This window comes from Clavelina lepadiformis, chromosome 2 (genome assembly GCF_947623445.1).
Source record: "Clavelina lepadiformis chromosome 2, kaClaLepa1.1, whole genome shotgun sequence".
NCBI lineage: Eukaryota > Metazoa > Chordata > Ascidiacea > Aplousobranchia > Clavelinidae > Clavelina > Clavelina lepadiformis.
In genome coordinates this window covers 7059102-7076722 of record NC_135241.1, presented here as the reverse complement: position 1 = coordinate 7076722, position 17621 = coordinate 7059102, and the positions used below count along the sequence as shown (strand labels likewise).

The 17621-nt window shown below is 33.3% G+C and overlaps 1 protein-coding gene across 6 annotated transcripts; it reads right to left on the bottom strand.

Moving 5' to 3' along the window:
• Window positions 1-515: 515 nt before the first annotated feature.
• On the bottom strand, window positions 516-16831 carry LOC143445270 (calpain-9-like). Of its 6 annotated transcripts, none has more exons than XM_076944230.1 (23): window positions 16280-16831; window positions 13625-13808; window positions 13450-13519; window positions 13114-13241; window positions 12766-12890; window positions 12526-12590; window positions 12322-12425; window positions 10426-10509; window positions 9779-9855; window positions 9597-9671; window positions 9359-9522; window positions 9014-9183; window positions 8716-8933; window positions 7008-7068; window positions 6407-6433; window positions 5558-5617; window positions 5382-5439; window positions 5168-5247; window positions 4919-4987; window positions 4735-4813; window positions 3809-3925; window positions 3638-3693; window positions 516-1825 (listed from the first exon to the last, which is right to left on the bottom strand). In XM_076944230.1, exons 1-23 carry the CDS (start codon window positions 16456-16458, stop codon window positions 1799-1801), a joined length of 2277 nt encoding a protein of 758 aa, XP_076800345.1. In that variant the 5' UTR covers window positions 16459-16831; the 3' UTR covers window positions 516-1798. The 6 variants fall into 6 exon arrangements, with proteins under 6 accessions (XP_076800345.1, XP_076800349.1, XP_076800348.1 ...); XM_076944234.1 differs by lacking the exon at window positions 16280-16831 and adding an exon at window positions 15405-16260; XM_076944233.1 differs by lacking the exon at window positions 16280-16831 and adding an exon at window positions 14803-15386.
• Window positions 16832-17621: the final 790 nt, after the last annotated feature.

Here is a 17621-nt window from a genome sequence, read left to right as displayed (position 1 = left end):
CAAGCCTCCCATTGTCTTTAAACGGATCCTACAAACCGTAGCAGTAAACCAAAAAAGACGAAATAACAACAGCATACAAAACAAAAGGTTATATGGAGCTGCGCATGTCATGTCACGTCCCTAAGGAACTCTTAACTGAGAAATGCGGCATCGAAAAGATACAAAAAAATCTCGTACAATAGTTTCGAAACGGAGACAGAAACCGCGGTTGCCTGCCTTTCTTTTCAGACACTGACAACTTCAGTTTTACACATTTCGCAGTACACCTGAACAAGCAAGCTTATGCTTGCGAAAGCTTGTGTAAAAAATATAAATAAAGTTAACCTTCAGAGTACCCAACTATCCTGTTTTTTATTTTACTTCAATATTTGGTTAACACGGTTCAGACAACATGAACTTAAGTTTTGTCATACTACAAGAATGTAAGTTCTGGCCAAGCCTAACGGCAAGCTACAAACACAGTGAAAATATTGGTTATTGGAATAAGCGTTTAATATCTTGCATAAATAGATGCATGAATATAAATTTTTGTTTATTGCATGCCAAAAACATTGAACAGCAAGCGAAATTGGCGTAATGGATACATGGAGCAGGGAGGGCAAATTATATTTAACATTAATCCAAACAAATTTAACGGCAGCTCAATCTGAGAAATATATTTTGATTGGAAAAATTTTAGCATATGTTACAATGCAACAACACACAAATTTTGTCTTTCGTATTCAAAACAACATTAAAGCGGCAGTTCAAATGATGTGGATTGTAAAAGACTTGGGACTGGGGCATCTTTGTTACCATATGTAATGTTCGTCTTATGAGAGACGCGTGACAAAGTGGTTTATTTCACTACACGACTGAATAGGACTTAAATTTCGCGTGAAAAAAAGATAATGGAACTTCCATAATAAGTAGCATAGAAAATAGTTAGCTAGTCTAACTATAAGCTGGACGGCAAAAACAAAACACTGCTTAACAATGGGAATTTTTCTTCCGCTTTAGCTCTTACGAAACGACCTGGTAAACTAATTCATGCAATGTAGCAGGAACTAATACTGAGAAAGTTGGTGCAAAATTGAGTGAAGTATAACAGTGGTTTCCCATTAGCTCCAGTTAAATAAAAATTACGTACGTTTAAACGTGTTTCTCATAACTAAAAAAAAAACGAAAAAGATGGATGGATAATATTCTAATATAAACAGGCCAAAATAAAAAATGAACTAAATTTAAACTGAACTTACAAAAGCTATTACAATTTTATCTGCATTTAAACATTTGCCTACAAGTTACAAAACGTTACAATCGTAAAATAAACCTAAAACAAGCTTTAAAAGTTTAAATAAGATATAGATAAGGTGGTTGTTCAAAGTGTTATCCAATTTCATCAAAAGGTAAAACCTGTATTATTATTCAACGTAACATACAAAAGCAAATCCTCTTATAATTTCCTACATGCAAAATGATATATTATGAGTTATATAAACACAGGCAATGATAATAGGCAGTTTCTGAACAAAGCATGCAGTAAAGGTACTTTTGATAGAAGTTGATCTTTTTTTTGGAGGAAAGTTTGTTACATAAACCAAAATGTACTAAGCTATTTCGTATTACACATTAAGTACGCTAAAACAATTTCCGAGATAAAGCAAACTTGCAAACCTAAACACGCATATTATTCACATATCACACCTATTATACACCACACTGACTATATGACTACAGGTTTATACAGTGCAATAAGGGTTTAATGAGATATGTACAAATCTGACGTGGATAGATCAGCTTGCATCGACGATAACACTCATGAATACATGGTTGTAACTAACCACTGTAACAAAGAATGAATTTGATTATATTTGTACATAATAAAGTGAAACTACTGCAATGTATTTGTGGCTAAGTCAAAACTTAAAAGGATTCGCGTGCAATAACAAGTTTATCTTAATCAAAGAGCAATATTGACAAAATAAACTTGGGGAAAAAACTTGGTTAGGTAAATATAGCCCAAACTACGTCAGAAATTTGATCACACACTTCGATACGTGACGGCAAGATGTTTGCCTGCAGTTTGCCAACTGATGGCAGCTTTGCACAGAATGAGATTTTATGCAATTGCGAGGAAAGTTTAGGAAGTTGGACTAAGGGGAAAAACGTACATCTTAATTTTGGAATAAGAATGATTTGGAGAGGGCACATATCACACCAGTGACAGTTATTTTTGTCTTATTAACATTAAGGGGCATAATAAGAAGCGCAAGCACCAATGCAGTATCCCAACCTTGATACTGCTATATGACTGCTTCCTCACAGTGATCAAATAACAGTACCTACTACCTTTACAAATTTTCCAGAACTTGATTTTGAAGGTATGATGTCATCGTCAGATCTTTCCGGTTACAGTTTAAATTTAATGAGAGATGTCCCACGTACGCAGAAGTGGGAAGTCGGTAACTAAGTACTATAGGTATTGTATGGATAATTGGCAAAAAATGTATCGACGGTTCCAGTATTCGGTACCATTTCAAAAATGAAGTTCGGTACTTGGTACCAGTACTTTTTGTACAGTGGATCCTGTTTGTAATAAGTGTAATTTTTCCGGTATCATGACCCCACTGAAGGTTACTTCAGGTCAAAAAATATGTAAACTCACTCTTTGCGACTTTATTAAACACTTTTATATTAAAAAAGAACAAAAAGCGCTAAAACTAGCACTAAATATTAATTAAAATGAATTTTAAAAGCATACTTCTCAAAACCTTGAAGAAATCATTTTAAAAGTACTGAGTACCAGGACCAACTTAAATTTCTTGAAAAGACTTTTTGGTACCGAGATTCGGTACTTTTAGAAAAAGTTGTGGCGGTATCGGTACTGCCCTTCTCTGTTTATACGGCATTCAAAAGATAAGTCTTCAAAAAAAAATTTTCAAATATGTGAATTGAAATGTTTTCATTAATATTGTTGGTCAAGTGCCAATGTTTTATTGCTTTTCTTTATCAAGTTCCTCTTAATATCGACCGCTTCGAATTTGTGGCATTGTTTCTGGTAATATGCTATAGCAAAGGGTAAGGTATATGTCCAAATCTGGATGTGATAGGTACCAAATAACGTTAAATTTGAAACCAGTGACCCAAGTTTAGTCAAAATTAGCTGTCAAACTCAATTCCAGAAAAATTATGCAGACCAGTGAAATTATCAGTTCATATCTATTGAAATAAACAAAAATGCATCTATTTGATAAAACGTACAATAATGAGTAAGCAACATATCAACAACTTTTATTGGGATGCTGTGTTGCGACTTAAGATATCGTGTCTTGGCAACCTGCAGGCATACAAGCATTCCTCACCCATGGCCAAACTTTAACATAACGAAACTACTAAAAATTTGTTTAAAATTCCCCGGACCAGTTCATTCAATTATTAATGCTTTTCAGTAACATAAACTTGTTTTTGCACAAGGAAAAAATCAAATTAATCTAATGGCGATAAGAAATAAATGCTAGTAATGAAACAAAAATATTAAATGGGTAGTGTTTAAGTTAAAATCTTTCAGTACTTGACTGGTTGATAATTTTTACCTACTTTTCTCTTAACTATGTACTAGTAGTAACTTTACATAAAAAACTTGTAAGGATATTACCTCTTGCAGGGTTAAGCTGGCATTCCCACCTGATCCTTTAAAATCATTAAATGCTTCTAAAAATTAATTAGGGTAGATTGAAACCAGCGTAATATGGAAATGTGCAATGCAACTCACAGCCAGTAGGTCCAAGATAAAAACACAGCACAATGTAACCACTGTAACACTTACTAAACATTCCCTCCAACTTGACTGATAACAGAATGAAGTCGTTCATGTCAATCTTAAGTTCTTTGTTAGCATAGCGAATGCAAAGCATTTGATAAAGTCGACTGCTTAAGCTGTAACCTGCAATAACAAAAACACTAACAGCAATGCAGAACAGAGATTTCAGCTTTGAGTGGTTATATGATTTTATCCACGATCTTTGTTTGGTCAAGAGTGGGTCTGATGATCTCTGTAGTAGTGAAATCAAAGGTTAAATTCAGCAAAGTTCTCCATAACATTGATTTTTTCGAAAGTATATATTTTGCCTTAAAAGGCATCGTTAATTTTGTCACTAAGTAGGGATGGCCAAAGTAGAATTTCGAATACACAGGCATTCGAATCCAAATTGTGTGGTTTCACTTAAGGAATCATGGGATTCAAAAATCCTTTGTTACGGTGTATAAGCCCACTACTGCTTTTTTGGGCTTGCATACAGTAAGTGGGCTAATAACAATTGTAGAAATGACCAGGCCAAACATTCCAGAACTGTATGCTAAATTGTTAAATTTCCAAACAACTTCACGCACTATGGAACAAAGTTTTGGAATGCTACGCAAACTGTTGGCAAAAGATTGCCATTTCCCCCCATATAATGTTTGGAAATATTTAGCTTTGTAAGTAAATAGATCGCTTGATTAAATCACTGTTGTTTAAAATGCTTGTGCATAAATGCAATTTTTGTTAAAAATAAGTGCAAATATTTCACGATTTTAATGAAACAAAAATTTGCCCTAGTTATTAGTTATTTACTAGAGATGTACCGAATTGAAATTGAATATCCACCAGTCTTCTTGTTCTAAATACGAATCTACAGATACTGTCTTTTAATTTGACTCGTTCCTATTATCTTCTGTAGAATGTGATTTCCCAAAAATAAAACTCAATCTCACCTGCAGAGCTAAGAGCTTCCCTCAGTTCAAATGTGTCAAAGTTTCCACTTCGATCTTTATCATATTTGCCGAAGATTTGCTGAAAATTTCTTTACATGTTAAAATATCACTTATATAGTTCGGTCTAAAACAGAATTTGCATCATTCAAAGACTGCGTAGCATGTAAATGTCAGGTTCACTTACAATCCATTTGCGAACACGGACCCATAAAGCTTTGAATTCATCGTAATTAAGCTTCCCAGAATTTGTTGCCTAAATAGTAGAAATCAAAGCATAGCACAAGTGACAATATTATCGTATTATCATAAATCAATTACTGTAAATCCTTAAAAACTTCTAAAATGGTGCTACAAAAATAAAGTTTAGATTAGGAGAAATTTAGTGCATTGCCTAGACATCATTGATAATCAAGCTGCTAATATAATAACATACATCCATAAGAGCAACCATGCTTCGGCATGCTTCCAGACTAAATACTGGCGAAACTTCATCGGAACTGTGCTTCGGCTTGTCTAAACATGGTACAAATTATTAAATCAGTTGGTGTGGTATGAAAATATTTAGTTTATACATGTCAAAAAAACATAAACATTTTGGTTAGCAATATTTTTGTATGAGTTTAAATGAAGGAACAATTGCTGCTTACTCTTTTTCAGTACAGAGTTAAGAATATCTTGAAGCTCAAATGCATCAATCTCACCATCCTGTACAGATGAAGCAGGTTACGTTAAACATTGGATGCAATGATACATAGAAAAGCTTGTTGTGGTTAAAGTTTTGGTTTTAATAAAACATTGGTCATTCTAATCTAAAACTTCTTACTTCACCAGTAAGCTGATCGAACAACCTCTTAAATTTCTTGTCATTTTCAGCACTTTCGTCCTAAAAAACATACCATGAATGCAGTGTATGCTTATCTATTAAACTAAATAGTACATCAAAAGTGTGTATGTAAATTGTACAATCTAGTGCAGTGTTCATTTGCTCTTGGGCAAATTCCTTTTTTACAAAAATTTAAAAAATAAACAAACACAAATGCAATCAATTACCACAACACTGTTACTAAAAATTCACAACATGCATAAAACAAAATTTTCATGCCAAGAACAAACATTTTATAAAATTAGCAAAAAAATATATATTTTGAAAATAGCAGCATATTCAGTTAGAATTTGTATGGTATAGGATTGGAATATTTATCTTCCAATATAGAGTTGCAAGTCTGGCACCATAGCCACCACACTAACGAGTTGACATATAAGTATACATGTGCACATGCGTCATCTGCTACTGATACAAAAGTTTTAATCAAGGAAAATTAATTTGGGTTAATTGAAGCTGACACCTATTGTAGTGTTTCCACCTTGATAAGTATAACACCATTGCTTTGCTGTAATAAACTTACTATGCTTAATCCAGATACTTCCTGAAATGTTATAATAATATTCAGTATAAATTTACGAGGTGAAACAACTATTTTTCATTTGCATAATGTTTCTGGGGTAACCACATATTAGCAGTTCATTGTACAAAAGCAAGACAAGGGGTGAAAAACAACAAAAAATAAATCAATTAAAAACATAACATGCAATCTTTTGCAAATTAAAACAAAATCACAAAGTCAGGTTGGACTAGAAACGTTGCTACATATTTTTTCAAAACAAAAGCTACCTTTTCGTGGTGGCCACTTTTATCTTTCTGTGATCAGTAAACAGTTAAAAATTTAACATAAACAACCAATACATATTGCGGAGAAGTTATTGCAAAGGCATGGTACTGTCCTCTAGTTATATCTATTACAGATAATAACACTGTCAATATGGTAATTAAAATCCACATTTTTTCTCATAACAAATATTTTTATAATTGGTGTAATAAATTGCTGGATTTACTGTTGTTACAGTATTGCCATTAAAATAGTATATCATGAAATAAATAACCTTTAATATATTTATGAGCGTAATCAAGAGTGGGTGGTTATTCTATTTTTAGATAGTTGGGTTTCTTTAAAGCCAAGAACTTAATTCTGTTAATTTGACGATAAACACCAAATAAAAAATAAGTGACATGTCTGGCACACGGAATTAATTGAAACTTGTAGAAGACTATCCAGCCATGTTTCAATTACCAAAACATTAATAAAGTGCTATTGCATACCTGTACTGATACATACACAAGTGGTGACAATGATAAACCAGATACACAAGCAGCAGGCATGAGCACCAGTTGAGCGTGGTTTAATTGCGTTTTACTGTGTAAAAATTTTACTTACGTCCTCAACTGTTGGTTCATCTAAGACTGTTGTATCTTGCTTAGTTTCTTCATCGATTTCACTGTTCAACAAAATAGTAATTGTTTAGATATTTTAACCCTTTATACAGTGGAAGCCTGTTACTCAAAGCTTAAACTACTTTGATTTGTGACATGATGTAACTGATTTTACTGTATACATAGGTAGTTTGAAAATTGAAGAGATTTAAGTTCATCAAAGTTGAGTAAAAGAGGGTACAAGGTTAAAAAGTAAGCTTCTTATAATGAATAAAACATAATTACAGTAGAACTCCATTAAGTCCTCTGCAAACTTTGTCAGCATGAGTAAAGTGGAGGTTTTTATGTTTAAACTACAGTAGTAAAATTTCCTGATTTCTTTAATATATATATTGTATTTTGAGAGTTTAAATGTATACCACATTATAGTACAGAAATCCAAAAACTGCTTCCTGTTTGTGTTCTTAACTTATAAAATGTTCGGTTAAAGGTTAAATTAAAGGATTAAATGTCTCTAGGCTTGCTTAAGTTTTTACTTTTTCTGTTCCCCTTGAGATGAAGACTTAGGTATTCTATTTTATCACACAACCAAGGATGCACACTACACTGCATTTTACTACATGAAAACAGTATTCCAAATTCTATTCTGGAATAGTTTTATGTCCTCAAGAAGCTTAGATCTAGACCTAAGTGAAATGCAGTCACACTTTCACACTTGTCTTAGAACCCTGAAACTATTGGTTTTTAAAGTAAGCAGTCAGTAGAGCTTCACAAGATACTTCCAAGTTCAAGCACAAGTTTGTATAAAAGTATTAGTTTGAAATATAAATCAAAAAAATGTTTCTATGAGTGCAACAAAAGCAGGAATTTTTTTTTTATTAATTAAAAAACTAACAAAAAATTTATAAATGCTTTTGCACCAATCATTGCAGCCGCTTTCTATGTAAAACGAAGCTTGACCGTGCCAAAATAATGAAAAATGTTTCTGTAAAAGTTAGTTGTTATAAACAAAGCAAACCTGAATTATGATACAAACTGTTAGACAATTACATTAAAATATATTAAAGGATCCAGAAACTACATGGTGTATCAAGCTTCTTCAACCACAATGAACTCTTAATTGCAAGTTGCAAGTAAACAGTCTGATAGCACTATTATATTGGTGGTGGCAGAATTATTCTGGTGCAGGTAAATATTTACCCGTGTCTACTTGAAAATAGCTAAAATTCTGTTACAATCACAGTATTGTACACCGTCTTATATATTGTGTTAAGTTATAGAGTAAAGCATTGTAAATTTTTTTCTATTTCTATTTTATACTCATAACAAATAAAGTGTGAATAAATATAAATTCTGAATTTACGATAGATATTTATGCATTTACCCATGGAGCGAACTTCAAACGAGTGCATACGGTAGATAAGCATAAAATGACCAAATAATTGTGGGTACATGTGGCTATGTTATCACCTATATTGAAAACAATATAACTAAGGTGTTGGGCTAACCATTTATTTTGCCTTTGTCAAATTCAAACAGGTTTAGGAAAAGATCAACTTCCATAAGTCAGTAAGATGTCAAAATAATTGGGTTAATACTTTTTAAGAATTACTTGTCAACATTATAATGTTTCCTGAATAGGATCCCACTACCTTTTAAGACCTCTATTATGTTGAACCAAAAATATATATGACATTAAATAGGTTACTTACTCCACACCAGCTCTTTTCTCAGTGTATACTCTTAGAACAAAGTCAGCCTCCTCATTTGGCTGGAAGGTGGAAGGAACTATGACATATTCTCCTGGTTCGAGTTTAAATCGCTGAGAATTTTCACGCAAGTTGATGTAGTTCTTAGAACGAGCTGCTGACTGGTTGTAGAGGAAGTAGTCTTTCTTCAATATTTGCTTGGAATCAATCACTTCTTTCAGCTGAATAAACAAGAAATTGTTAAAAGTTACCAACACACTTTTAAAAAGCAGTATATACATATTTTTCTATTTAATAAAACCTTATAAAGTGCAAATCCTATGGTTAAAAGGCCTTGTCCTTTAGACTTCTGTTTTCTTCGATTTTTTTGCATAAGTGACACAATAAAACTGCATCCAATGACATCATCATCCGGATCATCATCTTCCTCTTCCAGTTTCAAGCGAAATTGTGGATTTATCCAAAATGTGTCTGCAGATGTTACAAAAAATCAGTAATAGATGTAAGTACACAAGGTTATACTGTACTACTTCATTATAAGTGCACTAATAACAATGGCATGTTATTTTGCAACAATCTCATGATTTATGGATTACAGCAGAAAGCTTGGTCTTACAAACAAAAATAAGAGGAAAAAGAAATGTACCAGGGAAATTTCTGCATCCACCAGCTGTACAACCTCTGATCCAACGACCTTCATGAAGAGAAGTAATCCACTGTGAGCTAACGTCATCATCCTCCAACGCATCTGGGCCCAAGTTGCAAATTTCAAGTTTTGTAAAATTCTTGCAGAAATCAGGAAATGACATCCTTCACCCAAAATAGCAAATATTAATATGGACAATAGTTTCCAAAATTAAAAACTGCACATCTCTTCTGCACACCAAAATTCTCCATCATCACTAGATTCAACATCTAAACGTTTCTTCTCTCTCGGAAAACCATTCCACTTCGAAGAGCTATGAAAAATAAACAGTCCATAAAATGCTGAATATCAAAAACACATAGTTATGCTACGAGGCATTTTTTGAAATGTAAAGATGAAAACAAAACTGCACGCATTTACGAGTCACTCCATGCTCCGTTCCATTCAACTTGACCCCAAGGGTTACGAACACGAACAAGTTGAGGTCCATTACGAAGCTAGAAAAAATAATTGCAATAATGTTTGTATTTAACATTTGTTTATGTTGTTTATAAATTTACACTTTGTAAATTTATCATACATTCATTTACATCTTAAGCTTTCATACAGTCACAATGAAGGGCAATAAAAAAAAAACACAATTCTGTTACTCAACGAGTAATTATAATTATATAATTCAACTAATTTCTGAAAGTAATAAATAGATTTGTCAAGCCGAACACATTGCTTTTATCAATGGACAATTGGATACCGTATTTTTTGTAAACATTTTTCTTTCTAATTTAAATTCCAATGACAAAAATTAAATACGTTTACAGATTCTGTCAAATTTTGAGCAAGGCTAAAAACTGTGCTATTTCAATATTAAGCTTCATAGTGTATTTCTTTGCTATTATAATAACACCACAACTTAATGTAATACAATAATGGTTAAAACTGTGTACAGTATATAGTAGTAAAAAGGGATCAGAAATTAAGCACAAATATTTAGGGCCCGTAATTATGGACATTATCAAAGTAAAGTTGCTTAAAATTCCAAGCTAAAAGATAATGAAAGCAATACTCACAGTTTCTAGTCCAGTGACGCTGTAAGCGTGACCCATTAATAGACCATTAGGCAACTTGGCTTCTCGCTGCGCAGCGCTTGAAGTCTAAAATAGAGATAGAAAAAAACTCTCTGAAGTTGTTATTATAATACTGTATTATAGAAACTACAAAAGGAGTGTTTTGTTTTAATTGCAATGCATTAAACAAATCATTCGGTTGAGTGTTAAAATTACTATGAGATTAATAGTTTATCAACATGATTTACAACTCATTTGCAAACTTGTTTTACGCATTAGGAAGAAATGATTGAAAGATGGTCTGGTCAAGAAATAAAATAGCAATTACGCACTAGCCTGATCATTAATTCTACAGTTGCTAGCCCCTGTCCCCAGGGTGATTACTAACCTTAAATAGCAGAAGTCAAACCCTAACTAAAATCAACCTATGAGTCCTTACAGTAAATTAGTTCCCTGGCTAAATCTAACATGACCATGTTCCCACAAACTTTAAGTGTAAACACATCCAGCACTACATTTTTTTCAGGGTTAATTAAAATTGTGTTAAAAGTCAAATTTTGTTTGCAGATAACATAAGATGTTAAACAGATATGTCATCGTAAAGGATAACGGCATAATAGATACATATTTGTATTATGGTTTCGCAAATGAGTCACGACACAATGTAAAGAACTTATTAACAAAACCTTTGTTTAAATAAAGTAGATTCAATTCTGTTTATTTTCTCTTTCCTTGGTATTGTATGGTATGATAAAATTGGTTGATTACGATCGAGTTAACCAAAGGTGTGGCACACAGACGCTTTTAGTATAAAGAGTAGAAAGGTTAAAGATACTTTATGTTGAATTGTGCCTTGCGTGCCACATTAATGGCAGGTCTGATGATCAGTTTGATGATTGGTTTTTAACTGAAATCTTTTGAAGACAAAAAATACTTTGAGCACCATTTTTAACAACTTTGGTAACAGACACAGTAAGTTTACAAGTTGCTTGGTTAAATTAATATTTTTTCTCTTTGACTACAGCTGGCATGTTTAAAAAGCTCTTACTGTCATTAACAAAAGCAATCTGGCACTATATAAATGCTTATCGCAGCGATGGTTTGTGCCTATACAGTATACAGTATTTCATTTTCGTTGGTACGGTTTCCTTCCACTTATCATGAGTTCATGATACATTAAAATGTATACCCAGAGGTCATGCAAACACTAGACCAATTTATAATGGCCCTAACCCTTTTGTTTGTTTTCAAAAGCAAGGAATATCAACATGGGCTGGTAATATTATATTGTGGTATCTGTATGAGCAGAGTATATTGTGTTTAGTTGTCAAATATTGACATTGCTGAACTGTCACCAGGATAACTATATCTGTTATAATAGATTTTAAGCTTTAACGTTGGCTGAAGATGTTAATGTTCTCTTAATAGCTGATATAAAGTCATTGTGCCTAAAACAAGCTTTTCTACACTCAACTCCAATCATATACTTAAAAACTTATTTTAAAATCTTTAAATGGGCAGAATAGAAATGTAATTTGGAGGAGGTTTCAACAACACACTTGGGAGTTGGGAGTTAATGAACTTAATAACAGTTGAGAAACAATTTAATTGCTATCTTCTTGAAAGGTGGTAATTATCTACACTGCATATAACAAAATGTCTATGATTAAATTTAGCTGCATGGTAAATAGTGAAATGAATTTATACAAATTATGTTTCACATAAAACAGGTTTGCAAGTAAGTAAGTGTCCTTTTTAACCGCCATAGTTTAGGGAATCGCAGGCGGCGGCTGCCACCAATTAGGTTTTCACAATAGCATATCCCAAGAGTAACATAATGACCCTGATTTAAACCAAGATAATTATGCTGCAGAGCAAAGGAGGCTAAACTGAACTCACATCAATAGCACAGCCCATCAAGGCTCCCTTCTTAAGAGACTTTTCCATGACTTTAAAAAGATTTGAAGGGGCATCCTTTAGATCAATCATTTCAGTAACTCCACCTGACCAAAGAAAGCTATTTGTAAAAGTCGATTATTATAGATTGTTAGCACATTTTAACAGCATGCTATAGCTAGATGCAATCCTGAAAGCATCAGCTACCCGTGAAATCTTCCATTGCTTCAGTTGTGCTTCCACCTTTCAGGGCTTCATATGATCCATTTAATCTATCAAATTCAAGGTTCAGTTAGAAAAGAGCTGTTACAAAACTTGCTCCAAGTTTCTAAGAAATTTCCATCAAACTAAAGTGACAATAAAATTGGCAATATTTTTAAAATGAAATATTCACTACAAGAAACAACAAAATTAAATTACAGTTGTTTATGTGTAAGTAGAACTAACTTGGCATAAGCTTTTTCCAAAAGAGCACTCCAAAATTCATTCTTGTCCGCAGAATGAAGAAAAACAAGCCTTCCATTAACTGTTGGAAGGAGATCATCTACAATGACATCAACCCATTCTCCATACTGCAAAATAAAAATGCTAGCAAAAACAATATCAGGGCTAAACATACACAAATAGCTAAATAGTGTAAGAAAAGTATTATCCATTGAATTAAGCTTATCTAGATGAAATCAGTATTAATGATAGAAACTTCTTTTCGTTATCACAGCTGACTGCATGGTAAGCATAACACAGCTGGAAGTAAGCCTAATATCAGTGAGTAAAACAAAAATTAACTGATCAAACCTGCCAAAATTGAAAATGAAAAATCCCAGCATAATCTGTTTTGAATGACTGCTCTGGCGGAATAATTCTATAAAGAAGTTCAGTGTTCAAGGAAAGAGATGCAATAGCAGCTAAAAGCCAGCAATCACCTGAACAAATGTCAAAATTAATTTGCATCACTGCAGTCTGGCTATTAAATACAGATAACACAAGATGAAATTAAATTACTGACACTCCACAGGTTTCACATACTAGCTATAAAATTTAATAATTCATAGCCTGAATTAATTATTTATATTAGTCAGTTGCACAAATTCTGAGGTTTTGCTTTAAATCATTGCAGTAATGAGCACTTACCAAGCTCTCCTTGCATGATGTCAAAACGACTGGCTCCACCAACAAATAGTTCAGGATCATCACATATTTCCTTTAATTAAGAGATCGTTTATGCATTTTGCAGCATACACAATACAGACAGTATATAGGGTAGACTATTTTGAATAAAACATTAATAGATTTTTGGCCTTCTTACACTTGGTCGTTTCCATTCGAATCGTTTACTTGGCCTTTGACTAAAGAACAGTGATTCCAAATCAGCAGGAAATTCTGGATCTTCAAACAGGATGTTTTTTCTCAAGCACTCTTGCTTAATTTCATCATAGCTTTTATTTGTAATGTCGACAGGGAAACCTCTTCTTTTTATTTGGCATGAGTATCTAAAAAAACAACACTAATTAAAACAACAACTTCAAACACAGAAACTATTTCACACATGATGTATACGCTTTTTGCTGCTCATTTTATCTGAAAAAATTGTCACGACTGCATACATATTTCGATCTAAATTACATTAGAGCATAAAGCACCTTCAAAGTACTTGGGCAGAAATAGCAGTAATAGTTAGACTTTGTTGTATAGTAATGGTGGTAGAATTACTATATGCAAGAAACTACAACAGTTTAACTTAAGAAAGCACAAAAAAGGTACATGAGAAGCATTGATCCATTAAATTACCAAACTTAAAGATTAATGCAAATTATTCCATATATACTGTATATGTAATAATTTAATTAAATTATGCATTCTTGTTATAATCCATGATAAGCAATAAGTGTGCAATGGCATTAGAGCAATTAATGATTGTGCTTTGCATGCAAATACCTTTTTAAGCCACCTTTTGTACCAGACTTATTACCACCACCAACTTGGCCCCTGTGCGTATTTCTTTGACTCGGCTTGGTTTCTGGCTCATGGCTTCGAGCACCATTGTTCCTACTATACCTATCAGTGTCATGATGCCCACCCACAGTAGTTGTAACTTGTCGAACACCCCTTTTGTGGTAATAATATGGCATGCTTAAATATATATTTGGTTTGTAGCATCATCTACCCCTGTAATTCGTACACAAGTAATTTATCATTGTTCTAGTGGCCAGCAATCTTAAAATTGTAGTCAAAATCTTTGATGTCGATTCGTTGATGAAGGGGAATATGTCTATACCCTATATCAAGGTATTTCACTAAAAGTTACATTGTTTCATGCAAACACTATGAAATGCGAATTGCTTTAAACAGTTTATATACTTGTTAAATAATTATCACTTCATAAAGACAGTCAGTAAAGTATCAGATGCCTTCAATGCCAAATGACTTTAAATAATGAAGGAATGAATGAATGGGAAATGGAAGCCCATGTGTGAGAGTTAGCACCTTTTAGGAAGAATGCTTCCATCTTTCCCCACAACCTGAGCACTGGCACCAAATCTGGCACCTTTCGGTTTTGCTACACCGGGTCCTGCCTTAATACCAACATTCCTTTTAATGCTTTTCTTTTGATAATAAGACGGCATTGTAATTTTCTACTCAAAAAGACCTGTAAGTTTTTTTGATAACAAGACATTGAAAACATATATTTCTTAAACTTATAATACATAGCATGATTAATGAGTTGAAAGTGCAACCAGCATGGAACATTAAACATGAGAAAGCTATTAAGCCATTATGTTCCAATATGTCTTCTGTATAATTACCTTTAATACATACAGGGTAGGCGTGTTTATTTAATATAAAGCGTAAGAGGTTTATCTAATTACAGGAAATATGAAATAAATTGTGAAAGAGAATCCGAAATAAATTAATTTATGTTACACTTATATCAACAACTCCTTTAATGGCTTGCTTTCCACAAGCTGGCAAGCCATACTTCAAAAGCACAAAGCGTTAATGTATTTGAAAAATATATAATTTTCCAAAGCTCACAAGCAATTGTTTCAGCAACATTTCCTATTAACTTTTATTATTTGTATACATACCCTGTATATGGATGAATTTTATTGTAGATAGTATTGCGATAACCATAAATATTTTTATTAAACTTGTGTTTTGAAAAAGAAGGTGGACGAACTGTTCTTTTCTTGTAATAGTATGACATAATAACTGACCACACATTTGACTGTTTACATCATTAGGTTATAGGTATCATCTTTACTTCAGGGAGAATGCAATAAAGTTATGACTTTGTTAAACTATTAAGTTGGAAATCTCATTTCTTTTACTTTTGCACTCCCACATCAGGATCAGGTATTGGGAAATTATGATTTCATAATTTCTTTTCTATTACCTCATAACTCCTTCCCATTCAGGCCTATAGTGCAAGTCGGAGTGCAAAAGTATAAGAGAACCGGAAACTCAACAAATCCAATGTGGTTTTTGTTGGCTTTAGCAAACACAACCTGGCAAAATTTTACAAAACTTTTAAACCAGTTAAGTCATGATATATTTCAATACATATTTTACTCAAAAATTTTTAAAGAATAGCCTAATTGTTCATGGCCTAGCCCTAGCCTATATGAAACTATCTATCCATAAAAATAATAACAAAATGTACCATAATTTTATTACTGTACCGCTGGCACTGTGATTTATTACCTCCTTTCCACCCTTAACGTTGTTCTCTGGGAATAATAGGCTGTAGAGCATCATTGACTAGGCCTAAGTGAAGTTTTTTAACATCAGTTCATACATTAACTGTAGTATGAAATGGTAGTATGCCTATGCTCAGCCAAATCTCAGCTTAAGTACTGATTATAAAACTATTGTTATAAATATAAACCGTACTTTGATGTCACATTACCAAGCCTGCAAGCTTCAACATATTTCATTAACCCACTATCTAAGCCAGCTTAACCTTTTTATCTTTCCCAGTGGTTTTAGCTTGATACCGCTACTTCTCTTGTGTAAACTGACAGTGGAACCACTTTGTTGACAATGCAATGACCTGGAAGATCTACGATTGGCTGATCTTTTATTTCCTGCCTCTCCTTCCACTGCAGCCCACCTAGCATCCACTTGACCACTTCCGCTCATCTGTCAAATTCTTATTGACAGGCTTATTCTGACCTATATCAGTAAAGACTCGTTTGTCATCAGCAAACTTTATCTCAGCAAAAATCTGAAAGTGTTAACTGAAAGGTAAAACCAAACTTTATTTAAGCATGCTGTAAAACATATAGAGCATAGGCCTAACAGTAACAGCTAGCCTATAGGCTAGAGCTAAATAGTTTAGCGTACGAAAACACATGACGCTATATATGAATTGTTAGGCTGCTCCTGGCCCACAACTAAGGCTAACTTGAGTTCATTTTTTGGTAAATAACATTTTCCAAAGCGAAGCACAGGCATTGACGCCCACACGGTCAAACAAACACATTCGTACAACCTCCCTGTGTTTACTTGCCTAAACGATGACTGAGGAGTGAGGTTGGATGCAAAATACAAACAGTCAAAAAGAAAAAGGCAATAACACTTTTTGCAACAACAATCATAGAAAGGACAATTTTAGAACTTTGTTTGCAACAAAGGTCCTGCCGCTATCTAGCGGACAACATGGCGAACGCAACAGCGATAGAACCAGAGCCATAGATTCATAGAATACTGATAACTGTTAGTAATAAGTTAATAACATGTTTAAAGCTGGGCAACCACTCTTGTAAAAGAAGCGTCGCTCAGGCTCTTGGTCATCAATGAAAAAAGAGCGTCGATCGTGCTTAACTTCTTCAATAAAGAAAAATTCGCGCTCGTTTTGTCGCCCACGCTCCCGCTCTTTTTGACGACTAAAAAATATTTCCACTCCGTCGCATCTTAGGATACCAATCGCATTCGTATGTTGCAAACATCAAATGTGCATTGTAAAACGTGTGTCTAACTGCAACTGTAATTGCTTATCATTATTTGTTGTAAATGTTACAGGAAATTTGAAGGAATCCCATGCTGAAGGGTTTTGTTTTGGTCACACTTGCCACAAAAGATTAAAAGACGACTAGAGTATTAAGAACCTTCTACATTTTTAGATGCCTATGTTCAACAATTTAATATTTTTCACTTTCAAATAGTGTTGTACGTTATTATGTATTACAACCAAGTTGCTGTTACGGACGTTTGGTACATAGGTTGTCATTTGGTACACTATTACGTTTTTACGTATATTTTACGCACACAAAACATTGAAAACTATCGTTTTATCGGTTTGC